At 43.4% G+C, this 27,369-nt stretch overlaps 1 protein-coding gene across 4 annotated transcripts; it reads left to right on the top strand.

Annotated features, from left to right (window-relative positions):
• Positions 1 to 905: 905 nt before the first annotated feature.
• LOC133162020 (retinoic acid receptor gamma-A-like) lies at positions 906 to 26,863 on the top strand. 4 transcript variants are annotated; one of them, XM_061290898.1, is made up of 8 exons: positions 906 to 1,110; positions 9,058 to 9,430; positions 23,058 to 23,206; positions 23,580 to 23,885; positions 23,985 to 24,161; positions 24,306 to 24,510; positions 24,585 to 24,743; positions 24,897 to 26,863. In XM_061290898.1, exons 2-8 carry the CDS (start codon positions 9,262 to 9,264, stop codon positions 25,238 to 25,240), a joined length of 1,509 nt encoding a protein of 502 aa, XP_061146882.1. In that variant the 5' UTR covers positions 906 to 1,110; positions 9,058 to 9,261; the 3' UTR covers positions 25,241 to 26,863. The 4 variants fall into 4 exon arrangements, with proteins under 4 accessions (XP_061146882.1, XP_061146884.1, XP_061146883.1 ...); XM_061290900.1 differs by lacking the exon at positions 906 to 1,110 and adding an exon at positions 8,560 to 8,692; XM_061290899.1 differs by lacking the exon at positions 906 to 1,110 and adding an exon at positions 8,624 to 8,750.
• Positions 26,864 to 27,369: the final 506 nt, after the last annotated feature.

Here is a 27,369-nt window from a genome sequence, read left to right on the forward strand (position 1 = left end):
TCAAAGCATATGAATTTTCATGAAGAAGAAATTATAACAAAAGGAATTCTTAACAAATAGCCATGTGACCAGATAGTCCACTTTTTGATGTGCTACCCTCCACGTACGGTCCAAGCAACCAATGAAAAGTTGTTTTTTTAGTCATAGCTGTCCTTCCATAAAAGAACACACCTCGCTCCTTCACTTTGTGAGTTAGGCTTACTCTGTGTCCATGAGAAGATAAATGCTGATAAATGAATTTATTTTAAAATTATTATAAATAATATATTATATAAATATTATTTAAGTCATTTTGAGTGGAAGTAAATTGCGCACAGCTCCACAAAAACGTATTTTCTCGGAGCTCCTTCCCACTCTGGCGTAATGAGTCTTTGCCTCAATCTTTTGGTCTCAATCATACCCCGACCCGTGTGTCTCACGAATGGTTCTGGGGCCCCTCGGCCTTTCCGCATTGGCTGGCCACTGTGTTTAAGTCAAGGCATTGTAAACACCATTCACTGGTCCACGGGTTGATATTGATACCCCCAAAGGTGTGCGGCCCTGTTTGCCATGTGTCTTTGTGTCCGCCTGTACGCTAATGACCGTTTTACTTGTGCTAGCGTGTGTCAGCTGTGGACTATATTTGGACACCATCAACGAGTCAAAATTCAACCAAAGGCTGTGCTCTGGTGAGACGGCTATAGGTAAAAAGTAAAACGTGCTATGAGACAAAGGCGATGAGAAAAGGGGAGGGGGTGGGCAGCTCAGTGAAACCTAAGCCTTGTAGACCCCGGTCTCCCTTCCTACGGGCATTCTGTGGCTGGGAAAAAAAAAAAAAAATCGCACTGTATATTTGAAGTTTTGCATCACGTGACAGAGGCAGGGTTTGTGAATCAAAGCGCACTATGACTTCAAGAGAGAGAGGGAGAGAGAGAGAGAGACGGGAAAAAGAGAGGGAGGCGGAATGCAACAGGCTAAAGTCAGTCGTCGACTTGAGAGAAACTTCACAACTTTTGAGTTCATGGTCTGCTCATTCTTGCGTTGACTTATATCCTTGTAAAAAAAAAAGTAGCCTCCCCCTCCCAGAACAAAAACCAGCAAGCAGACTGCCGGCCTCCCATCAGACATCTGGTAAGTTTGACTTGTTTTTTTGTCTTGATGTGGATTTTCCTTTCAAACTTGAGCGTGTATCAGCGATGTGTAAGAAAAGACGGACGGGCATGTCAGAGCACGAGTGAGATATCTCTTTCTTGCTCTGTGTTTGTGTGTTGTTGGGACTGCACGAGTGCAGGGGTTGGGTTTCCTGAGGACCGCTTTAATTGGGAGCAGGGCAAAGAGAAAGAAACATTGAAAGTAGAAAAGTGATCGCGGCACTCCAATGTGCTGGAGGGCCGCGCCATGTGAGCGGTGATGGATGCGCAGGCCCGACCTTTTAGATTCACCCATGCCGAAAGATCAACTCTGGATGCCGGTGATATGTTTTTGATGTGGTCAGCCACTAGTTGAGTACTTCAGGTGCAGCGGTTGCAGACTCTTTGCCATCACACTAAATTGATGGATGAGACCACTAGCAGAACAATGGTTGAGTAGCTCTTGAACAACTTTCCATCCACATCAAATAGTCTGCCGTGGACAATGCGAGACCAAACTAATTGTTGCCAGTTTGCATTTATTGCCTTTTTTTGGGGTCTTTTTTGTCCCTGTTCTATGATTACGGCATGATTGATTAGTAAGTTGCTACTAAGTGCTTCCTCCTGCCTGGTCTCTTTATTATTTGCGTCATATCGGTTCATCATCACGTCGATAGCAGGGGCATAAAAAGTTATGAGTAAACACTTGGGACACGCTGACTCACAATAGCAATTAAAAGTTAGCGATCGGAGAAAATTATAGCATGTGCTGAATCGTAATTCAGTCCCAAAATATTTTGGTGCCACATTGTAAAAAGACATAAAAATAGAATTGTTATTGAAGGCTCTGAACTGGGAAAAAATATCACATTCAAAAGTGCCTAAAATGGGGGGGGGGGTGATGTGACATGTCACATGGGAGCATACCTGTGCTCATGTGTCTCTAAACATCTGCCATCGTCAACCCAAGCGTAAACTGCACTATGTGAGCAACTCGACTCAGCGCTCCATAAAATAAAGTTGGATGCATCTGTTGTTAGTTAAATCCTGTGGCATGGAAACTCCCTAGACTGTTTATTGGTGTCCGCTCAAATTGATTTGGGTGTGTTGGATGTCATTATTTAACCCTGCTGCAATCTCATCTCCATGGATGACCCTGTAGGCTAAAACCACTTTAGGAATTCTCTGTCAGGCTAACTTACAGTTCCTCGTCTACACTTGAATTTGTCTTCTTGTTTTTTGTCGTTCGATTCGTAGAAACTAGAAACTTGAGTGTCCTCAACCCACCCAAGAATATTTTGCTCTCCACAGTATCCCACATTGTCCATGGAATTATTTAGAGAGATATTGTGAGAGTCATGCATGCCTAATTGGCTTCAGAGATTTGGAAGTCATTTGAATTGCTGCTTTTTTGTGTGTGCCAGTACATTGAAAGAAGCTCACAATGTGTGTTCAATTGTGGCCTGAGGATGTTCTGTGCTCAGCGCTGGCTACAAATGCTTTTAAACACACTTCTAATCTTCTATCTAGAGTCGCAAGACTGCGTCTGAGCGTGTGTGTGTGTGTGTGGGAGTGGAGTTTAGACTCACTTTTCACTTCAATACTAAATGAAAAGCTGCCTAACAAATGCCTCAATTAGGCCTGACCCATGGCCGTAGTACGAGGCCCGGAGCGACAGAAGCTGACCCCCGGCATCGACCTCGAGACCATGAGCAGCCCACAGGCTCCACATAATGACAACATTGTGTGTTTTATAAAACATCACGCTCATCCACATCATCCCCATTTACACTGTGTAATTCCAAAACCCAAGTATTCCTGTTTTTGTGGAGGATGCTTGATTTATGTCGCATTCAGTGTTTGGGGAAAAAAAATGTGGAGCTCATTTATCAAAGTCCTTGCTAGGGTAACAGTGAATTTCAAAGCAATGAAGTGTAACTACAGCATATTTTGTCATTTTGACATGCCAAAGGACTAATTAGTTATCACATTGACACATTCCTCATCTTTAGACTAGACATGTTTCAGGAGTACGGAAAATATGATTGCAATGTTTAAGGCTGAGATGTTTGGGGCTCGTCTCACCATCCAGTGTATCCGTTTTATAAACTGCTTATTGTCACGATGCTTGCAGGTGAGCTGGGTCCTATTCTTGCTGACTTTGAGTGAGAGGCCGGAGGAGGGAGGGCACGAAATAAAAAGACACTGCAAACACACGTACAAGTTTGCTCTGTTTTTAACGTGCATTGTCTTCAAAAGAAATGCATTATTGCACTGGAAATGGGAAATGCGCTCGTGCTTGCTTTTGCCAATGGAAAAGTGTCAATTGTTAGCTGAATGGTTGGCGGGAAGGATTTTTGTCTCTTTTTTGCGGTGCTGTGGGATGTTGGCTATATCTCCCATTCGGTCGCCCGTGTTTTAAGATAAGGCAGATTCGATTGTGGTTGCGGTTGGTGTGTTTACAGCTTATTGTCTTGTTTTTTATTTCCACCCTCTCGTCGATATTTCCATAACGTTTTTATTTTTGATTTGTGTTTTTTGCGGTTAAGTGGCTCTAAAAGAAGATGTGGTTTTAAAAAAGTGGTCCTGGATTTTAAGTGTTGCTTTATATGCGTTTCTTTAAAATCTGACAGACGTTGACTATACGGTATGTTGAGAAATGCATGGTTTGTTATATAAGTATCTACAATCCTGAAGAAAAAAAAAAAATCAATTTTTTTGCTTTCATTTCTCGCAAAAGAACCAAGTCATATACGGGAGCAACAAATCCGGTGGGATTAAACCTGGAGCAGTTTTGTCTTTAAGCATGTTTGTGAAAATAAACACAACTTGAAGGTCTAGAAACACAAATATTGAGGAAGTGAGTTCTTTTCTCGTAACAACACAGCTTCAAAGCTCTCTCACACTTTGGGACGGAGACACTTTTAAAGCCCGTCACCATGTAATCCATATGATATGCTAACATTGAGTACTAATCAAGCACATGATCAAACTACATAAAGAGCACCATTGTACAGTGCAAAGCAGAGAACTTCATAACCACTGGAGACCATCCAAGCATTGCTGAGCATCACGTCTGTGTTCCGCCATTAACGCCATTTCACTACTTCAACCCGAGTCACGTGAAATTGGTTTATTGCCATTGTTTGACTTCATGGTCTGCTTTGAGCGCTAAATGGAAAAGAAAAGATATGATTCAGGAAATTGTGTGAATGAGCATGTCAGAAAGATTTCAAATAGAAGTTGTTGAAGATAATCAAGGGGTACCAACTGGACTCTTTGGTGGCGTACGAGTTGCTCGGTTTTGAAACTTGTCTATTTTCAGGTCCATCTAAAACTGCTCATGACTGGGGAGGCACTGACAGCCACATTAAAGTTTCCACCAGTGTTCTTGCATAATAAAAAGTATTCTTGTATTTCATACAATCATTATTGAATCGTTTTATTTTTTATTAGTAGATTTCAAAGTAGGATTTTGTAGCATTTTAAAGTGCATTTGTCTCACTCCATGCCATCGTCTTACTCGAATTGCAGCGGTCGGAAACCCGCTTTTCCACAAAATGCTAGGTAGTTAGTTCTGCTTTTCATGGTACAGGTTGTTTTTTTTTGCAGTCGTCAAAGGACACGGTCATTAACGAATTACTTTTGTGTGTTGCCACCATGCAAATTACAAGAAGACGGGTTTTTGAGAAACGTCTTGTATTCTTTCCTTTCCATCCCTGTCACACAGAAGCGGCGATTGTGTTTGTCTATTCCCACCATACGACTGCGGTTGGAACCAAAATGGAGGGTGCCACGAAACTCTTCATAAGTTATTTTTGGAACAATTCAAGAATACTGACCATGGAAACAGTAAATAGTGTGTGCTAAACTCCACAGAACTGCCCTACACTATTTGGTGGAAGACTTTGGTTTTGTGAGCCGTCTTTGTACAAACTTGCAGTACACTAACAAGATCAAACAATGTTTATGACGAGACGAGATGTTGTAACACGGATCCGTTTTGAATTGGCATCGGCTTCTTTGTTTTCGGACCATGTGTTGAAATGCACGGCGTGTATTCATCATAGCAAGGGAAATACACACGTCCGTGTGTGTGGTGGCGGGGAGAAAAGTTTTCAAAGTTGCTCCATCTTTTAGTTTAAATAAACAGTGCCAGTCATTCTCTATGTTTGTTAATGAGCCCTGACATAGAAGCTGAAGGGTTGGCAGCTAAGGCGTTCACTTCTTCTGTCTGCGTGTCAAAGTGGCCAAGGTAGTAAACTTTAAAATTGCTACGAGAGGCCAGCTTGCGGCAGACGAATGAAAAATAACACACTTCAATTGTGTTGCTTTTTCTGTCTTTTTACCAGAAATGTGTTTGGATGTGATGTGGGCTCAATGTTTTTTTTCTCTTGTTTGGGATTTTTGTTGTGGAAATGCGGGCATTAATGAAATCAACTTGAAACTGCGGTTGGGACACGTTACCAGCGTGACTCTCAGTGATGACCGTGTGTGTGTGTTTTTCATAACCGTAACCATAAGCTAATTTGGAAAAACTATAAAATCCAGTCACATTTGCAAAAGCTAACTAGATCCAGATGACTCGCCTCACAAACAGCGGAACATGTGATTGAAAAAGTTTATGTCATTTCAACTGTTTAGATGTGGAAATGGAGTGAAAATAAGCAGAACTCACGGTAACTTATGTAGCAACTTGTTGGAAAAGTCGCTCGGATGGAAAGCCCCATTCAGGTTTTTTTTTTTTTTTAACACTAAACCTGTTTTTAATCCTCATTGTCTGGGTAAAAGCAGCACCGGTTTCCACGTAAATGTGTGCGTGTGTGTCAGCAGAACCGGCACCAGGTGACCCAGTCTGACCTGACCCAGCCTGCGCTCATAAAAGCAGCATTGAGGCCCGGAGGCCCGCAGACACAGCGCCACTTTTGTTGCCCTACCCAAGGTGTATTCCCCCCGGAGGCGCAACGTGGGGGCGGAGGGTGTTACTCATTAGCGAGAAAGAAACCAGTCCTAGGCTTTGGACGTATATGATTTTATTAGCAGAAATAAAAAAAAGTGTTTCTTTATTTTTATGTTTGCGTTCGGTAACGACTCCGTCTGCTGCTTTCTTGTAGCCCCCATGCTGTTTCACCACAGTTCCTTCTTTCTCCTATTAATCCACTTTCCAATGTGCCTCTAATTAATAGCACTCCACTCTTACACATGGCCAGCCAGATGCTTGGAACTCCTTCTTGTGTGCTCTTTTGCCATCTTTTTTTTTTTTTTCACCTTTCAACACTATTTTTTTTCTCTTCATGGCAAATCTTTTTACACATCTGGCTTTCATACTTTACTTTTTTGGGGGGGGGGTTGATTTTGTAAAAGAGTCGACGTCAACCTGAGTGACCCAAAGGCTACATCTGTCCTTTAGTTCCTCCTTCATTCTTCAAGGTCAATTGAAACTTTCAATGACGCTTCAGCTTGTGTGTAATGGCTGAATTTTCTACTTGGTGATTCGCTCCTGAACATGATTAACCTTCTCGGTGATGCCTGGAAAAGCAAGTATTTGACACTTTTGATCAATATTTGTATAGTTTCTTGTGATGAAAGTCGCTTGAATTGAAACTCCATTTTACTAGTTTCTTTTGGCTTCACTCTCGTATTTTACAACCAGCGTGAAATATATAAATAAAAAAAAAGAAAACGCACAGGTGGTGCCGAACAAAGAACCCATGTTATATTAATTATTGTATTCATCCGACTTTAGAGGGGGAAAAAAAAGTCCTTGACCCCAAAGGGTTAAATGTGCAGAACATCTGTGTACATTCACTTGCAGACTGCATGTCTGTGCTTGCATGTGCCTCTCATATGCAGCACTGTGTTTGTTAAATGTGGCATTTTGCACATGTGCATGATTGGGGGGGTGAGAAAAAAAATTATACATAAACTACCTGGCCACTTTATCCAAACCAGTGTTTGACATTCTTTGATCGTCAAACAGTCAAGGTCTTTGTGGAAATAGTGGCAGGGACTCTCCCAACTGGCTCTCGCGGTGAAGAAAAACCGCAGCGGAGCCGCGCAGTTACAGAAATATGTCAATATGGGAAATATGACTTTAAAAACAACATTGACTGCGCTGACTTTGGTGTGTGTGTGTGAGAGAGCGGGGGAAGAAATAGCAAAAGAATTTGAACTGTAATGACAACCGCTGATTTGTCATTCTAATGTTACCCTAATGCCCTGTGTTATTAAAGATCATGAAATATGATGATTTCCAGTGCTGTGTTTGGTATATCTGTGAGTTATGATATATTTGTTTAAAAGTGCTTAAACAATACTATTCAATGAGAAATTACTCCTCTGACTGGTTCAAATGTGACAAGAAAATATAACATACTTGTGCAACTACATTAAATCCTCTTCTTCCCTTTTTTTTTTTTCACTTTTAAAAATTTTCTAAAAACTCACCTAATTGCATATTTTGTTCTTTTTGTAAATCTCTAAAGTGTCACAAGATGGCGCCAAAGGGAAAAAACAATGACTGCAATTTTGTTTGGGCAAATCTAGGCATATTTTGAAATGCAAACTTTCACATTCCAGTCAACATGAACAATTGTATAAACTCGATGTACTTTTTTTTTCATGGAGGAGCAAGTCCTATAAAAACTTTCCAAGCTGGGGTCATGTCGATGATTCAGAGCAAGCGCTGCGTTGTTTTTGGACGGCAGTGATGCCATTACGCCTTTTAAAAATGTGAAGCGCAAAACTGAAACATTCTCACAATGAAGCAGCGTTTTCCAGCTACATGCATGTGTGTATGGCAGTGCTTCTCAAATAGTGGGGCGCGCCCCCCTTGGGGGGCGCGGTGCTATTCCTGGGGGGGCGCGTGTGACCCTGGGGAACAGGTTTTTTTTTTGGCAGTACTATAATAAAGTGTAATTGTGCGTTTACTACAGCAGGGGGCAGTGGCGCTCTCATTGTTACTTCTGTCACGTTTGCGACAGTGCAACATTTTACGACTTACAAGACAAGTTAGGATAGTCACGGTGGGGAGGGGGGGCGCGAATAGTTTTCTTCTTGCTAGGGGGGGGCGTAACAGAAAATAATTGAGAAGCACTGGTGTATGGGTTCATGTTTCCTGCGCACGTGGAACAGTTTACCTAATAAGCAGGTATGAGTCAACCTGATGTAGTTGCTCTCCAAGTGACAAGCAGCTGTGTGTACCCGTGATAACAATGACAGCCGAGTAGCGATTTTTCTTCATTTCAACCACTCCATCTATTTTTTCCTTTTTTTTTTTTATTCTGGCTGATTCAGTATATAGTGGAAGACATTTGTAAATTCAGATCTCCTTCCCTTTGTGCGTGCGTGTGTGTGTGTGTGTGTGTGTTTGAGTGTTTGATTCGCAAGCTGAAGCAGGCCCAAAACAACAAGACATTCTTTGGCTGAGCTGTATTTACCACAGCTCTACCACAGAGACTTAAGCCCCGCCCACTCGTGAAATCACTGAAGGGAATGAGAAAGAAACAAGAGATGGCAGCCCTCGTATAACTTTTCCAGCGGGTCACTGAGGCACAGCGGGAATCCCAAAAAGACAGAAAAAGGTGGGATGAGATTGCGGCGACCTTGAGCAAAGCGAAAGCGCAGAGGCCTTCCTGTGGGGTACGATGAGCACGACTTAGTTTAGTGTGTGTGTGTTGTTGTAAGGGGTTAATTTTACCCATGTTGCTGGCAGGCTGGCAGGGGGAACACAGAGACCCTTTATAATACAGTTGTGCTGATTGAAATCATATGGCTGAAATCATTACACCATTTGCAAAGCAGAGCGTGAGAGAAAGGCTTTCTTTTCTTGCTTCTTCCTCACTAGTTTTTTTTTTTGGTTCTTTAGCAGCATGAGTGCTTTTCTACATCTATTTCAATTGAGGAACGTTTAGCATCTAACGTGTTCTTGTCTCGTGTTCTTCTGCAGACTAGTGGCCATCGCCGTCACGTGATCTCCAGGAGGCCATCACAAGTCTCACCCCCGCCTCCGCATCCCAACTTGGGAGAAGCCAACACCTTGAGGTGCTGGCTGAATGGCACCTGACCCTTTCGCTTTCCTCTGCGGCCCCTGACCACCGAGACGTGGTGAAAAATCAGCTCAAAATCACAGCAGTGGCTTTTTAGTGTTACCATGGCAACCAACAAGGAGCATCAACTGCGTCATATGGCGGGCTTCCCTCGCACCATGTATCCTTTCCCTTTCAATGCCATGAGGAGCCACTCCCCCTTTGACCTGCTGGCCAGCAGCAACCTTTTTGGCCGCTTCGGGGCAGACCTTCCGAAAGAGATGGCAGCATTGTGTAAGTACATCAAGTCACTTTGTGTTTACAAAGGCCTCGGCCCCAAATTATATTGCTTTATTTTGTTTTAGTGTTGATTATCCCCTCCCTCATATTTCCTCGCAGAATATGCACACACCACGCCATTCTGCACATTAATCATTTTTCTTACATTTGCTTGGCGCCCAAAGTCAGCTGAGATAAACCGAGACATTAATGAGATCAAACGATAAAGAAAATTTATTGTTGGGTCCATAAATGTATAAAGAAAACAGACTTGAATCCTAGTTAATGTTTATAACCGTCGAGAAAATGCCTCTGAGCTCAGATTCTGGTGATATTTCTAAAATGTGTGAAGAATTGGCATTTTTAATCTCAGTCACACAGTCTTGCACATGACACTGAGTGTGGACTGTCTGTGTTGTGTGAACAACTTTGGAATTCTTTTTGATTTAGGAATCTTTTAGAGATATTTTCAGGCTTAAGTTTGTGTCCAGAGTTTGTTTAAGATGTGGTTGTTTTTTTTACAATCCTCCATAAATAAAAATCTAGGTGAGCCTTTAAATCCAGCATGAGTTTACTTCCTTTGACCTACAGGGGGTACTATTGTCCTTCCATAATGCTACACGTGCAAAGCGCCTATGGAGAAATATTATCTTTCCCTGAGATTGAGGCTTTTCCTTCACCTTCATGTCAATGATGCTTTATTATTGATTTAATTATCATCCAGATTTGAATTAAATGAAAATTAAAATGAGCATAAAAGCAAGGAGAACAAAGAAAACGTTCTCACAGGAATGGCAAAGCAGTTCACGTTGAGGATGGAGAAACACACCTAGAATTGTTGACCTCATTACATTATGCAGGTGTACCTAATATTGTGGCTGACTGGCATTGAGGAAATGTCCAATAGCTGCTGAGCAGATTTTTTTTTTCTTACCTTGGTTCACCCAGTTTGTTGTCAATCTCAAGTTTGGTTTAAATATGGTGTTGAGTGTCGCATGTTTATAGGGTTCTTTCCCACTTAACCAAACATTCACATATGGAGTAATACAAACCGAATCTTCTCCGAGTGGATTTCCCTAAAATAACATATTAGCATGTTCACTTTCTGCTTCCAAAATATGCTGTCATCCTTGTCAATATTAGTATTAAGTAAGCTGAAATGACGCTCCGGGTTTGAAGCTTGGGATAATCAACAGAGGCGCCCTATTTGACTGTACAAAATACAATAGCTCCTCTTTGGGCAAACAAGAGAACATATTTAGTTAGGTTTTTTATTTTTTAAAGTACCAACCGTTTTTAGCTGCAGCATGGTGACTGAGCTCATTCATTGAGCAAACATCAAAACAGCTTTTTCTATTTCATATTTGAACATCACAGAATTCTACTACATCTGCATTGTGTTAGTTTGAAGGGTTGTAAAGGTTTCTACCCCTTACAACAATTTTTGCACAAATGAGATCTGCCTTGGCTCCTGCGGTAATTTTGGAGTTCAAAAGCAGTGGAAAAAAACATGCTGCATGCTCCTGGAGTTTTTCAGTCCTCTCGTAATTACTGGATGCCAATCAAAAGTCATGAGTAAATGCAAAGTTGGAGATATTTGTGGGAACAGTTTTATTTATTTACTTGTCGAGGACGAAGAAAATCAATTTGTCATGGACGAAAAAAATCAATTTTGTTATTTCTCATTTTATCTAAATTCAAATGTGAATGGACAAAGTTGTTTTGTAGTTGCAATATGCCTGTTTGTTACACAGATATGCAGATTTACTCAGTCATTTCCAGAAGTCCCACATGAAGAGCTTGTTTCCAAAACATGACAAACCCATTTTGTTTACCAAAACCTGACTTTTTTTTTCTTCTGACATCTCTCAACTAACAAAACTCAATTCCTATTATTCCTCCTGCAAATTCCCTTTTTCAAAACCAAATTCATTTGACTGCCAAATTCCCTTTTTCAAAACCAAATCCATTGGACTGCCATCCCAAATTGTCAACAATTTACTGTCCAGGATATTAATAGCCACATTCACCGTGTGTAACTGACACCAACCTGAACGTCCCCCCGCTGAGTGTAGCTTCCACATAAGCCTGCTGCAGTCAGCCCGAAGTCATGTCCCGGCCAGCTGCATAATCTTGTAGCCACAATGCAGTACTCCCAGTGGACAGGGACCTGCAAAAGAACAAGGCAGCACTGAGGTGGTAGCTCGAGCACTGTCCAAATCAAACATTTTAAGCAGCGTGTTTGTGTGTCACTATCCTGTGAAATGGGCATCGGGCCCAACATGCCCGTCAATCCCTTTGTGTGTGTGTGCATGTGTGTGTCTGCGTGTGTGCGTGCGTGTGTGTGTTCCCAGCGCAGCTGTTATCATTTGATCTGCAGTCATTCAGTGGAGGCTATAGCAGCGTATATTTCACCAAGCTAGTAGCTCACAGCATGTGATTACATCTCCAACATGTCACTCCCGGTACTTTATCACTTATGAAGACAGATGTGTCCAACTTGTATTTAAGTCATGTAGTTGACATTTAGTGGCGCTGATGATAGAAAATAGCAGCAGGCCGCATACAATTGTAATTACAATAATTCTATCCAGAGACTGTCATAGTTGAAGTTGACAATTTAAAATTCCATTTATTGCTAAGATAATTATATTTGTCCACTTTCTATAGAGCCTGGATAGATAGATGGATGGACGGACTGATTTCTTCCACCTAAACCCAGACTAGAAACAAACAATGAATTAAAAACAAATACAAATAGCAGCATTGAGAAGGCATTAAAAGAAATGTAAATTTAACCCCAAGCAAGAATGCAAAGCAGCTATGATATCGCACTTATTTTTCAAATTTGAGCTCACTGTTTTGATTCCTCGTGACACCCAATTCTCGATGGGTACCCTCGCGCGGCAACGCAGAGATATAAAGCTACTTGATGGATGGCGTCTTTTGAATACTAATCGCTAGCATGCCAACGAGGTCCCGGTTTGGCTGTTTGAAATGGTTCTCCAAGGCTTTCCATCCCGACCGCACAGCCATTCCTTTACATCAAATACGGCAGCAGTGATCTCTCATTATTTTGCTAATTAATCCGTCCGCAGCGTTCCCTAATGAGATGAAGCATTGGTGCACTTGATGGAAGCACACACTGTAGCAACTTCAAAAGCTTATTACGGCCTGTTTGCTCGTACAGTAAGACGTCTTTCATTTTTCTAATGTAAGCTGTAGTTAAAGAGCTTGAATCCCATTGGACACTGTGGTTTTTCAAATATATTTAGTCAAACACAGTGGTTATAAAAAATCAACACACTCGTGTTCGGGTTTTGTAATATATAAAAAAAATATGAATCAAGAAAAATCGTTTTAAAGCTTTTTCTATCGTCAATGTGACTCACAGTATCTGTGCTGACACTGAATGCTATTTACAATCATTTATTCATTTATTGAGATTTGTACATTCTGAATACAGCTAGAATTTGCCAAGAGGGTGTGCACACTTGTGCAATCACATGTTCTCAGCTGTTAGTTTTTATTTTCCCTCTCGAAACAAGAGTTGGACACACCAAAGTAACGGTGGACAAAGTTTTGAAATGATTTATCTGACTTTTTTATTTCATATAAAAAAAAAAAGGCATTTGAACAAGGGTGTGTAGATTTTTTATACTCATCCAGCCCAAACAGACAAATTATTTTATCCTGAGATTGTGCATAGTTGTGTGGACATGTGAAAAACATTTTAATATGTCATCATATTAATATCATGAGGAAACTTTTTTTTTTTTTCCCCCTGTAATGAACACAGTGTCCTTTAGTGGTCTCATCACATAAATGAAGTCGCTTTATGTCGTGTGTGCATGTGTGCGTGTGTGCACGCACACGTGCTTCTGTCGGAGCACAACTATGTGTGTATGCTTGAACTGAGTGCCTACGATGACAGACACAAAGAAAAACACACAAGTCCCACTCTCTGCCTCAAGTTACTCATATCTCACACACGCACAGATATTTCCATTGCCACTCTGTCGGCTGCACATTCCAACATTCATGAATGTTCGTGACTTATTTGTGCGCTCTGTGATGGCCGCAGAGAGACTTTGTGCAAATATCTGCGGCCGAGTCGGAGAGAGAAAGAGAGAGAGAGACAGAGAGAGCGAGAGAGAGAGAGAGGCCATTGTTCGCCTCTGTGTGTTTGTGTCAGACATGACGACGGGATGAATAGCTGAAGAACCTGATTGTGAAAGCTTGTAATGTGACCCTCTTCTAAAAGTATGAGGCGGAATCAAGACACCAGCATAATGAAGAGCAGAAAGAGTGCGGTTTGGCCCGTTTGTGAGCTAGCGACTGGTGCTTTTGCTCAAAGTGAAGGAAAATGTGGCGTCCGCTTCTTCTTTCGTATTCCCCCTGTATTTGTGTGTCTCTTTTGTACAAAGCAGCAACAGGGGGCAGGGTGCTGCGAGGCGGGGAGGGTAATTGTCTCAAGGTGTGGAGAGAGCTCAGCGGGCTGTTATTGTGCCACTCTACTCCCTGCAGGGTGTCATTATAGTGTGTGTTTGTGTGCCCGGCCGGCCATGATGTTGAAAGACAGGTAAAGCAAAACAAGAAAAACAAGAGCGGGTCAGACGTGTGAAATAGAGCGCAAATCATAATGTATTCAGTCAGGGGGATGAAAAGAAACAAATAAAAAGGGGGGGGGGGGAACAACTGTAATAATATGAGTGTACAAAGCCGAAGGCATGACATGTTTGGAAGTGAGCGTGCATGTGTGTGTATATGTGCAAAAGGGGGGGGGGGCCCAGTGGGGGTTTCTTCTAGAGTTCATCCCTCTTGAAGGAGGGAAGGAAAGGGAGGAGTGGAGGGAGGAGAGTGAAGCTGTCTAGTATACAAACTATTCACACCGCAGGCCAGTGTGTGTGCACGCGCGTGTGTGTGTGTAAGCTGAACACGCACAACTTAATCAGTTTGGACCCCATTTGAAAGAATTGAATTTGATAGCCACGCATGCTGGGACTCGACTCACAACAGAGAAATAAAAATAAATTATGATTTAATGTATGTGATAAGTATGATAAATTTAGGCTAGGTCTAAAAAGAAAATCTGAGTGGACCAATAAAGACAAAAAATAAAAACATCTGATGAAATTTGTTTCTCTTACCTCAATTTCGTTAGTTAGGTTTTTTTTGTTTTTTTTCTAAATATCATCACTATCAAGATTTCAATAAAATAAAGATCCTTAAAAGGATATAAACTTTATTTCTAACTTTTTTAATTGGACTTGGTGTACTTAATTATAACCAGGCTAATAGCACCACTACTGACGTCACGTCTAAATTACTGTCACAATAAAACTATTTGAAAAATTCCTCTTTGGGCGGGGTTTGGTGACAAAAGGAAGTTTTGAGATTTGACTTGAGCAAATTATGCAACATCTAAATAAGAAGCTCCCACTTTTGTTTTTTTCTTCAAACCTGTGCACAGCTCATGCGTGAAAATTTTGTTAGCTGAATTCTGACTGACACCAACTAAAATGTTTGAGTATGGAGAGATTTTTAATGTTTTGGAAATGCTTGCATTGTGACTAAGTGTGTTTGCGTAAGCACTTGGACCTCCCCCGTAGTCCATCATCTCAATGCACCGCTCATCTCTCAACACGCTCCTGTCTTGGTTGCAACAGGTGTGAACTGATTTCTTTTTTTTTTTTTAAGTGTTACCGGCGTTTGTTGTCATCGCCAACGGCAATGGAGCAGAATATCATTTATGGGACAAAAAGGAAAAGCGTTTCATGCTGAAGTCATTGCATAAAGGGAAATCAAGTTCAAAAGTGTATTGCAAGGCAGGGCAGAGGGTTTGTTCTTATTTGCATCCAATCTGATATCCGAAGCTGGAAAAGTTGGAGGCGATTCGGAGGGAAAGTGGGGCTGTTCCGCGTGGCCTATCAGGCAACAAGCGTACACCCGGCTCCTCCCCGGACCCCGCCCCCCCTAGTGCTCATGCCTTGCCTGTGCTTGTGGTGGAGAGCGAGAGGCCCACAGAGCCGCCGAGAGGGGAACTGAGATCAGTTACAGAGCTGAGGTCCATTGAGTGACCCGAGGGCAGAAGGAAAGTGCTCCGCAGAGAACTGGAGAGACCGCTTTAGAGCCATCAACTTAGCTGGAGTTGCACTTTGGAGGAGACAGAAGCGGTTCGAGTCCAGCATGTTCGACTGCATGGAGGCTCTGGGGCTGGCCCCGCGCCCCCTCTACGATGTCTCTGCGCAGGGATCCTGCATGCTGTCCAAGGCGCCCCCGTTCTTCTCCAGCCTGGACCCCTTCGCTTGGGCCGGGACTGGCAGCCTTCAGTGTGAGTAGCCGGCCCATCCCATCCCATCCCATCCCGTCAATTCTGTCCATCACATTGGTTGCTCCTTATCAGGCTGGTCGCCGGTGTTATCATGGCGCTCTCTCCACAGGAAGAGGCAGATTCCCCTCAGTGCTGTGTGGCCATTCTCACCCCCGCCGTCCGTTTGTTTATGTGCTTAGCGGGCTTTGCGGGGGACTTTAGCGGCGCATATTTATACATCATCATGTTTGTTGTCTTTGCGAATGACTTCACATGATTGACAGCTGCTTGAAACAATACAGGACCTGACCTGGCAGCCAGCGCAGAACACAATGTCCAAACAGAAACAGCTTTGACAGATTGAAGGCAAATGGGCCTTGAAATCACATTGTTGTAATTTGCCCTCTTGTATGGAAGTCGCACAGCGCAGCACTTATGTGCTTGTTTCAACACTGCTTTCCTCTGTTCCTTGGTGACCTTCATTTTCTCCACTGCATTAGCGAGCAGAGCAGTGGGCCAATGTGTGCCGAGGCCCACATTGCATCAAATGTGGACCCTGTAACAAACCCGCTCCAGATAATAACAAAAGCGAATCTTTTCCTATCGTCATGGAGCAGCCCATTGTGGAGATTTTTTTTTTTTTAAATTCCGTTCGGCCCTGCCGTGCGCCAACTCAAACATTGACTATCTATTCAAGTCAAATTGTGCCAGTCAGATACCCGGCCAGCACGACCTGTGCGCCGCAGCCGCACTCAAGTGGCCAAGGCAAAGCACCCCGAGTCTATTTATCTTCAGTGTTCATTCGGACGGCGACTGTCAAGTCGGCGGTGTGCGCTAACGATGACGGATGAGCAGTCGGCTCGACAAACACCACGGCCCGGCAGGGCCTGTCCCGACTCGCTCGGGAGCTTCCCCAGATGCCAGCCCGAAAGACACATTTAACATTCATTCAAGTTGTTGCTTTTGAGAGCCCAAGAACCAAATTGTTAATTGAAGCAAAGAAACCAAAAGTGCTTTTCTCTTTTTGACACCTAGACGAACCTGTTCGTCTATTTGAAGAGGAAACAGGCAAAGGGGAGTGACTCCTCTCATACCTTTATACTCAAATCTATTTGTAATGCAGATGGAGGCAAGACTGCTTGTTTAGAAACTTTTTAATTTGGAGGCCTAAAGGCTGTTGAATATCAATCATTATTGACTTTATGGATTTTATTTATTTATTTTATTCTTCTTTTTATTCTTACTCGTTGATCGTTCTTCTAACTAACTCCTTGATAATGATCACTTTAGAAATGCTATTCTTAATTTATAGATTCCTCATGAGATGGATGGGGGACACTATTTGAATGAATTTTGCCCAACTCGCTTTTTCAACATCATAACATCACAAAAACACAGAAAAATGTTATTCTCAGCTGATGAAGCATCGACTGTGACATTGCTCAAAGTCGTTTGATTAATATTAAAAGTAATAACTATTGATGTGCTACGATTACAGCTAAATAATTTATTAACCCCAAAATACTAGACCTCTGTTTAAAAATCATTTCCTACACCACAAAACATTCATGTTCATTTTACTACTCGACCTGTTGGTTAACATTCCACTCTGTCCTAAAATTGGATTTTATGTTTTTATTTGTGCCTGACTGAATCTTCCTCCAAGAAGTAAGACTCAAAGCGCTCAAGTTGTGGCCCATTTTTGGATCGTTATTTATTTTACTTTTTAGATTGAGTTGTTGATGCATTGCCGAGATATCGGATCGAGTATCGGCGGATACTCAGAGTTAGTAAGTGAAAAAGAACTCGATGGGACCTTGGCTACAAATGGAATCTCTGGAAAGCTTTGCTCGCTTTCCTGTGTTTTGGCGCATTTGGGTCAGTTGAGCACCTCTATGCCGTCCTTTTGTATCACCGTCAATGAGCATTAAAAGGAGCGCCAAGTGTGTCATGGCACGCCGGCGTCTCCGCTGTGACGTTTTGTTTCTTGGCTGCTTTTCAGCGTCCACTCTCCCTTTGGCCCATGGCCCCATCCAGGAGTGTGTGTTGGTCCGCCTCTCTGATGTCCTCCTCGCGCACGGCTCAGTTTACACGCCTCGTCTTGTGTAACCCGCAGCTTTTAATGAAGCCATTATAATTAGAAAAGGCCTCAATTAAGAGATTAGCAGGCGTGTGGGGGCATGAAAGAGGAGTAGAGGGATGAATTTGGTTTTGGGATTAGCCCCGCGACCCCCTCCCTCCCATTGACTCCTTATATCTCGGCGTTTCAGGCCTTAAGGGGGACATCTCCCGTCTCCGGGCTACTTTAACAATGCCGCAGGACCACCACGTCTCCAAAGTGAGATGCACCGGCCCGCATTCATGACTCAGGAAGTTTTTGTTTGCGTTTGGAGGCTACAGCAAAAGACCCTTGAATATGCTTTTGCCTGGTCTGTTTGTTTTATCACATCTCTTAGAAGTCAAGATGAGCTCCAGATAACAGATGTGTTATTAATCTGTCAATTAGTTTGTCAAATAATCTATGAATTAGAAACTGAACATCCGGAAAATGGGCAAAAAAAATGAATTCCGATTCAGTTGTCAGCATTTCAGAAAATAGGCAAACTTGTTGGTCATTGCTTTTCAAAGTAAAAGCTTAATTTGATCATTCTATTCAACGCAATAATAAATTTGCTTTCAGTGAGGAGTACACGAATTTTAATTTGTTAACTGTGAGAATTTGTACAATTTTAAATTAAACATGGTCTCTAAATCATTGGCGGCAAACTCATGTTTCCATGGGCCGCATTGGTGTTTTAGTTTACCCCGGACAGCCATCGTCATCACAACAAATGAATGAATAATTTATGTTTGAAATCTGAAGTCAATAATAATCATTTTGTTAAACTATTAAGTTACTCTAGTAACATAACAAGAAAAGACTTGCAATATTTCAGTTATGATTTATTACCAATGACAATGTGAAAATTTGGTACAGCTTTTAGCTGTTATCACGGAAATATTTTGCAGGCCGCATCAAATTATCACTCCTGTGCAAATTATTGGAAATTATTCATAGTTGTCGATTACTCGTTGCATCTCTATCTCTCATTCTGGTGACGGCGGTCATATGCCCAATTTGTTTTTACCAAAATAAATGCATACAACTTACAATACACGGCAACTTTCAAAAGTCACCACTTGCAATATTAGTTGCGCTGGTCCGATTTAATGTGTTTTGATTCCCTGAAGAGCTTGTCAGGTCCCTTATTGAGTGTTACAGCAAATGAAGGGTGTATCGAAGACCCGATGATCTACTGGCTGAACGAAGCGGTCTAATATCCGTCCCCTCCCCACATTAGTCAAGGGAAACTAAAACGACGCCAGTGTTAGTATGCTCAACTCAATCAGAACGCTAAGTTGCTGATGATTCACATTTGTGGAGTCCATCCGAAATCCAAGGGCGTTGTTCGCAAGTGTGTGAAGCTTGTCAAGTTGAAGTATTTGTCCAGGCTTTCTGGTGAGCTTGTGCAAACGTGTGTGTGTGTCTGTGTCTACCTCCTCCTTTTTAAATGTCTGCTGCTTTGTTTTTTATGGAGCTGTCTTCTGGACAGCAGCCCGGTTTTCACAGTCTTTCCTTTAAGAGGCGCTACCAATGACAGGAAGGGCTCCTCCTCCTGCCCGGGCAGGAAGGCAGGGGAGGACAGAGGGGGGAAGAGGGTTATTACTGAGGGTTGGGGTTCTGGTATTGAACTTAGAACAGCTGATGAAAGGGATTGTCACTCACATCTCCCCCATCTCCTCCCTGCTGTTGTGGTAATTACTCACTCAGCATATTTGGTGGCAGCCTCCCCCTCACACGGCTCCACAACAAAGTCATTGGAAGCACTTGACAATGACGACAACAATCGATTGAAAGCAGTCAAATCCAGGCAGACGTTTGCTTCTTGCCTGCCTGCGTGTTTGTGCGTATGTGCGATGCTGCTCTCTCCCGCCCACGGGCCAACACACACAACACACTCACTCACATATTCACAAGTGCACGCACATTCCACAGGGTGCTGTTGAACATTAGGTGGAGCCAGATAAAGTGCTGCATTTGAATTATGATTCTAATAATCGCACGAGCTTTACTATTGCTGTTGTTGGCTGCGCTTTGTCATGAATCATCAATCAAATGTTTTTTTTGATTGACAGTTTGAAGTGGAAAATTCAAATTGAATGAATCCCCTGCAACCCTTGTCAGCATAAAAGCCTTCCAACGTCATTTGAACATTCTTAACTGTCGTGCAGGTGTTCGAAAACGGTGTAATAAAGCGAATATGATATACGGAACCACCCAGCCCTCGATGATTTGTGATGGACGCGGTGTTTAGGGATATGAAGTAGTGCTGAACTCAGTTCACGTCCTGCGTCACACTTGACAATATTCTTAACTTGTCATACAAGTGTAAAAAGAAGTCGTGGAACCAAAGGAAAAAACCAGACTTAAGTTTTGCTCCAAATTGGACAACAATAGAGACACTCCAGTTTAAAGGGTTCCACGGCGGACAACCCTCGACACCTCCCCAATGTGATGCTGTGTGCAGCCCCCGGGGCCAAAGTCAAGCTGCATGCCATATGTCACACTATGTTGTCCACGCAGACACCCCCGCAAGCAATAAAAAAAAAAGAAGGAAGAAAAAACCTTCAATGTGGTCAAGTCCAACTGTATTGACGCCAAATGAGAGCAGACACGGCTTAGCCAACTGGCGGCTTCTCCAAAGTGAACGAGGTGTCGACCATGAGGCCAAACTGGACTGTGTTGATGGCACATTAAAACTCATGGCTGAAAGGAAGGAAGGAAGGAAGGGATGTTAACAAGACACAAACGTGGAGGTTGAATAGTTGTACGCTGATGTAGGTGACAGAAAGTCTGACAGGATGTTCCGAAAATGTGCATGGGTGTTATGGCCCTGCTGCAAGCGGACGCTGATTCCCACCAGTTCTGTCGTCTCTCGTGGCTTCTCCAAAAGGTGCGCTGATAGATGTTATGACACACGGCGGGGTGAACTGCAGGTTAAGACTAGACTGCTGTTTCTTCAAGCCAAGTCTCGGAGGCCACGCGCAGTTCAGGGTGCTGACAGCCCGCTGACACTTTTTGGCTCCTCTCCTTGTTTTCGTCACGCCAGGTAGCGTCCCCCCCTCCCACTACTTTTTCTACTCGCCCTTTCTCACCACACTCAGACGTTGTCAGTCAGTACCTGTCGGCTGGCGCCAGATGCGCTAGCTCGGCGCCTATTTTCTTCCCTCTGAGACACTCCTAACATTGTTACTATATCAACAGATAGACTTACGACTTTAGCTCCGCCCACAATCCCCTCTCACCTGAGCTCTAAAACCTCAAAAGTCAACACCACATGGGGAATATTTTTGTAAATTCTCAGCTGAAGCTCTTGTGGGTTGCATTCTTTGTACGGTCACTTAAGAGGCAATACACTCGCTTTGAACAGATCCCATTCAAAAGATGTCAAGAGCAGAGGTGGAGATAACTACGTTACATTTAGTCAAGTCATTTTGGGAATAAATTGTATTTTACTGCAACATACTTTTTATGAATATATTCTTGAGTGATCATATGTAAGTAGTTCAATAGACAGTAGAAAGTTTTCAGTTGATCAAATATGCATGTGAGAGCAGGATGAGGACATGCAAAGTCCACAGGAAGGCTGTCGCTGAGATTTTAGATTTGTCTCACAACCGCGAGAAAACATGTTACATCACCGGCGTTTGAAGAAAAAATGGCGGCGTGCTCGTTTTGGTTGCTGCTGTGGCACTTCAGGACATTCAGAAAGTGATTCGGACGACTGATAGGAAAATAATATTTAAAAAGCAAACAATTCATTCATCATATATAGTTCTTATATTAGAATTAAAGTACTGTATTTGTAATTTTGAGGCTGATGGGTGTCAAGTAGTTTAACCAGAGCAGAGTTTTTTTTTCAGATTAAGCATCTACAATTCTAGCCCTTCCTTCTCTTTTTACAAATAAAGTCGTTTGGTATAAAACAATTGTAATTGTCCGACATAAGGGGGAATTGTTAAATGCCACTTGCACACACATTGAACTTTTAAAGTGCCTGCTGGGCAAGTAGTTAGTCATGACCCTCTTGAGCCAAGGTCAAAGTTAAATGGTGGAGCTTTGATTGAAGCTCTTGTCCACTAGGAAGTTTGTGTCCCCACGCTCACCTCCCTTCCTTCTCTTTCTTTCTCCTTTCTTTTGTTTTTATTGGATTATTCCTTTGTGCTTTACCTCTCTTGCGTTTTGAAACCTTACCACTCTTGTTAATGACAGGCCGCCGGGTTCATTTTAGGGTTGTTGCTGCTGGGTGGGGGGTGGGCCACATTTGGTTGGGCCCGGTGAAGGTGACAGAAGGGGCATTGACTTTGGGGGGGGTTCTGACCCCGGATTCTTTAATTTTTACTAGGAAGGGATGCGAGGATGGAGCTGGATGTGTGAATAGCTGCCCAAGGTGACTGGATGCCAATAAAGGGGTCGTCAGCCTGGCCGGGGGCCTCCTTCCCATCCCAGACATAACTTTTATAGGGCCGCTTGTAAGCCTGGGCAACTATTAAACTCCGTCCTGCCTGCGCTGAGGAATTTAGGGCCAGGAAACAAGGGGGTGGGGGTGCTGGTGGGAATGGGCAGAGGAAGGTGAAGTTGGGGTGAGTGAAGGTGAAAGTTGAAAGGCATGTTCCAGACAATCTGCTTCTTCAGTCATCACCTCCAAACGTGGACGGGGGTCAATGTGGCTTCTTGTACTTTTTACTGAAGGGAAGCGTTGCATTGCTTCGTTTTGACATTGCTCTTTATCTTCCTGGCTGGGTTTTTGTTTTCCCCCCAACATGGTCTTCACAAATGTCATAATACAGTTTCCCCTCGGAGAGAGGGGACAGGGGGCCGAGCCTCGTAAACTTCCAGCTTTTGTTTGTTCACATGGGCCTTCGAGCTATATGGGCATTGGATGGGCTTTCACGTAAAAATGTGAGCTTGTGAACACAAACGCTCACAAAACTCCAGAAAAAGTCAACAGGAATGCCGAACCCCCCCTCCTGTTGGCCAGTAAATGGAGAAGCCAATCAAATCTCAGCTGCCAATCAGCGTTTTATCAGCGGGGCCATCTGGCCATCAGCTAATTGTGGCTTCTTTACGTCCCTGTCAATCAGACGCCTCCCTCCTCCCTTTTCTCTTAAGAATCGTTGCTTTTGAGTTGGCCTTCTGGCCCCAGCGCTGACCACACGCTGTCAAACGCGGCTTGTCTGACTGTCAGCATCAACAAACGACTTCAATGCTGCTTCTTGTGCATGCAGCCGTGGAGACCCAGAGCACCAGCTCCGAGGAGATGGTGCCCAGCTCGCCTTCTCCTCCGCCGCCGCCTCGCGTCTACAAGCCCTGCTTCGTGTGCCAGGACAAGTCGTCTGGATACCACTACGGGGTCAGCTCCTGTGAGGGCTGCAAGGTACGAGCATTCATTGGGGGGGGGAAACAAAGCAGTCTGCTGCCCTCTACTGTGGTCTTGCTAGTACTACATCTGGTCAAAAGCATTTAGCACTCAACCTTGATTGACCCAAGGCATATAGTAAACATAAAAAATGAGTATCTAGTTTGATCACAAATTATAATTATTTGTTATCTTGCGCTTTATATCAGCAAAGGAAAAACTATACATGATGAATATTCTCCATGAATTGAAACTAAATCCCAGGCTCAATGTAGCACCTCAAAGATTTGAATCCCTTTGCAAGGTGCCACCTTATAACATATATAAAAACTACAGTAAAGACTTGGTCCCAAACCCACAGATTTTATCAATGTGCATTTTTGTGTTCCAGGGTTTTTTCCGGCGCAGCATTCAAAAGAACATGGTGTACACGTGCCACCGAGACAAGAACTGCCAGATCAACAAGGTGACTCGTAATCGTTGTCAGTACTGCCGGCTGCAAAAATGCTTCGAGGTGGGCATGTCCAAAGAAGCCGTACGTAATGACCGCAACAAAAAGAAAAAGGACGTGAAGGAGGAGGTGGTGCTGCCTGAAAACTACGAGCTGAGCGGCGAGCTCGAGGAGCTGGTCAACAAAGTGAGCAAAGCCCACCAGGAGACATTTCCGTCGCTGTGCCAGCTGGGCAAATACACCACAGTGAGTGTCGCGTAACGATGACAATGCGGCGCTGAGAAAGCGGGGAAAACCAGAACCGACCTTAGCGACACCTGCACCTCTTTTGTCTGTCTCTCCCAGAACTCGAGCTCTGACCACAGAGTCCAGCTGGACTTGGGCCTGTGGGACAAGTTCAGTGAGTTGTCCACCAAGTGCATCATCAAGATTGTGGAATTTGCCAAGAGACTACCAGGCTTCACTACGCTAACCATCGCCGACCAGATCACCCTCCTCAAGTCTGCTTGTCTGGACATCCTGGTATAGTTGACACACACACATGACACAACCATGCTACCTCATTCGCTACGCAGCTTAAATTCCAATCACAAAAACATAAAAATGTGAACAGCCGCCAGCAAGCCTTCTCAAGTGTCAATATTTTGGGGGGGGGGATGTCTTCAGATGCTGAGGATATGCACGCGCTATACCCCCGAGCAAGACACCATGACTTTCTCGGACGGCCTGACCCTCAACAGAACCCAGATGCATAACGCCGGCTTCGGCCCGCTCACAGACCTGGTGTTCGCCTTCGCCGGGCAGCTGCTGCCCTTGGAGATGGACGATACTGAGACGGGACTCCTCAGCGCCATCTGCCTCATCTGCGGAGGTGCGGCGAGCCTCATCTCGTTTGTATCTTTTTGCCTCTCTTTGGCGAGACTTTTACGCTGTCTCGCTTGTCAGACCGTATGGACCTGGAAGAACCCGCGAAGGTGGACAAGCTGCAGGAGCCGCTGCTGGAAGCGCTGAAGATTTACACACGCCGCCGACGCCCCAACAAGCCTCACATGTTCCCGCGCATGCTGATGAAAGTCACCGACTTACGAGGAATTAGCACTAAAGGTCGGTTTGCCGTCAGCGTGATGAGCACAATGTTGCTTTGGTTTGAAGTGAAAAGATTTTTGTGGGCATTTGTACAAGGTGGAACGACATTAGACAAAAGTAGTGACTTTCTGTGGCAGGGGGGAAGTCAACTACTCATGTCTGTCAACTCAGGTGCAGAGAGAGCCATCACACTGAAGATGGAGATCCCCGGTCCCATGCCGCCGCTCATCAGGGAAATGCTGGAAAACCCGGACGCATTTGAGGACAGCAGCGACTCGGCGGAAAGCCCCGCACCGGCCGCCGCCGCTGCGCCGCCTGCGCCGCCCGTCGTTCCGACCATCAAGCAGGAGGAGAAATCCACGTACGAGTCGGCGGTGGAGGAGGAAGAGGAGGAGGAGGATGACGACTATTGGGACGAGGACAGGGAACGGTTGGCGGACAGTGACGCCGAACCGTGGGGGGAAGCGGCTGCAGCGGCGACCAGCACAAACAAGAAAAGCGGGACAACGCAGTAGGATGGACCCTCCCTTCCCTGGAATCCTCATCTTCACACCATCAGGCTCTTATAAAAGAATTGCAAAGTTTACAGGGAGTGAGGGACAAAGCAAAAGCACTCAACAAGCGACTCATTGTGGTCCGCAGTGACAGGAGGGAGGCGGGAGGGGGGGCTCACAAGGAATGCCCCCCCCCCAGGAAAAGGGCTACGCTTGTATAGAAAACATCTCTTTTTTGGGGGGGTTACAGGAAACGCTACTTATACTTTCTTCTTGTATGATGTATTGTCTCAGCTCTTTGTCTCATTTCTTCATGGCGTGTGCGTTTATGCGCTTAAGTGAGACATCGTGAGAGCAAGTCTCCAACTTTCAATGTCTTCCAGGGTGGTCAACGTCTTCCGAAAACAAGCAATAGTGACTTTGGGATCCTGAATATTAACATCTTGTATTATCAAAGTCGCATCTTGTTTGAAGCAATCTGAAAAGTTGACAACCAGCAGTTGAAGACAGCAGACCAATTTTATTTCATTTGCTCATCCACTGAAAATGGATAAACAATTGAATCCACAAATGAATCGCACTGCTAAATTTACGTCGATTCCAATCCCTGGACGTGAAAAAAATGTGGTTCTAAAATAACGAAAGCGCTCGTGATGTCAGCACGGAAAGGCTTTTGAGCCTTTTTTGATGTCCATCTTCATGTCCTCGTGCTCTTTGTGCTCACTAATGGGACAACTTTGGCTTGAGTTGGACATTAAGCATATCAAATTTGAGTGCTCAGGCGCCTTTCCATGTTAGTACTCTTGCATTGCATAATGAAGAGGACGCCATTAAGCCATAAAGACGCCCCAGCAGCCATTATGAACTTTTTACATCATAGTAATCCTCAGGTGTGTTTTTCTTTTTAACTGTATGAAAAAAATAATTGCATACTTTAATTAACCCTGCAACCATCTACAGTCAACCTCTGTTCATTTTAAAAACTTTGGTTTTCCAGCTAACAAACGCACACATAGAACACAGTGGCTATTTCTCTGCTGCCAAATAATGTTTCATCATACCATCGCAGTTATGTATGGCCTGAATGTAAAGAATGTCATCAAAGTATTAAAAATGTCAGGAGGCTTAAGACGAATGTTACTTCACTTTGAATGTCACAAACTCAGTCCAATGTTTTTGTTTGCATTGTTAAATGTCACGGAATAAGACCCGCAACAGCAGCAGCAAGATCCTCCAGGGGCAATAAAGTCATTTCTTTTGTCTTTTTCCTGAACTTGAGCCAGTGCAATAAAACAAAAGCCGCCTGCAAGGTTGAGGGCGACATCCGTACTAAAAAGTATACATTCAGACAACTCAAAACAACTATGGCTCATTTAAATTCCATCGCCTTGATGATTGTGACATTTTTTTTGTATTGTATTGTTATATGCAGAGAATATTTAATGACTTTTAAAGCTCAAACCATCTCAATGTGTCTTTTTTTTTTTTTTAATAATCAGCGACCTTCTCCGTGTGGAGAGATTTAAACATCTCATGAATGGGCTCATTTGTTTCTCTTGGTATTAAATCTATATGTAGTTTGCTTCTTTGGTTTGCTTGTTATTTTGGCTGTATTTTTGATAAAAGGCCCTTTGTGTTTTCACACCTGTCGGCGTGCAGCTGTATTTATTTTGTCATCACTTTCATATACTTAATAAGCATATCAACCATAAAGTCATCTGTTAATACAAATGGCAAGTTAAAACCATCACATTCACCAGACACACAGAATGCATTTCATTACATTACAGTGACTTAAAAGCAGGCATTCCGAATATGCCGCCAGCAATATATGTGGCGCGCTAAACTCAGAAGTGTAAAATGTCATACTTGAATCCTGACAATGAAACGTGAGCCGTAAATGAAAGTGTCAAGTTGCTCAACAAGACGTTTTAGCTTCGACTAAAGTTGCACACAAGAGCCATGCAAACCTTTCTGTCACAGACAGTTTTTAAACACGTGCTAACAAATCTACTCAAGCACTCTTTTTTTGCATTTGCAAAATTAAAAAAAAGTTAAACATATACATTCATTAAGAACTAATGCTAGAAGGCAGTGACTCCCAATCACTGTTGCAGCACAACAAAACTATGATTTCCCTTTCATAAGTC

The sequence above is a fragment of the Syngnathus typhle genome, linkage group LG11, assembly GCF_033458585.1.
Source record: "Syngnathus typhle isolate RoL2023-S1 ecotype Sweden linkage group LG11, RoL_Styp_1.0, whole genome shotgun sequence".
NCBI classification, from domain to species: Eukaryota; Metazoa; Chordata; class Actinopteri; order Syngnathiformes; family Syngnathidae; genus Syngnathus; species Syngnathus typhle.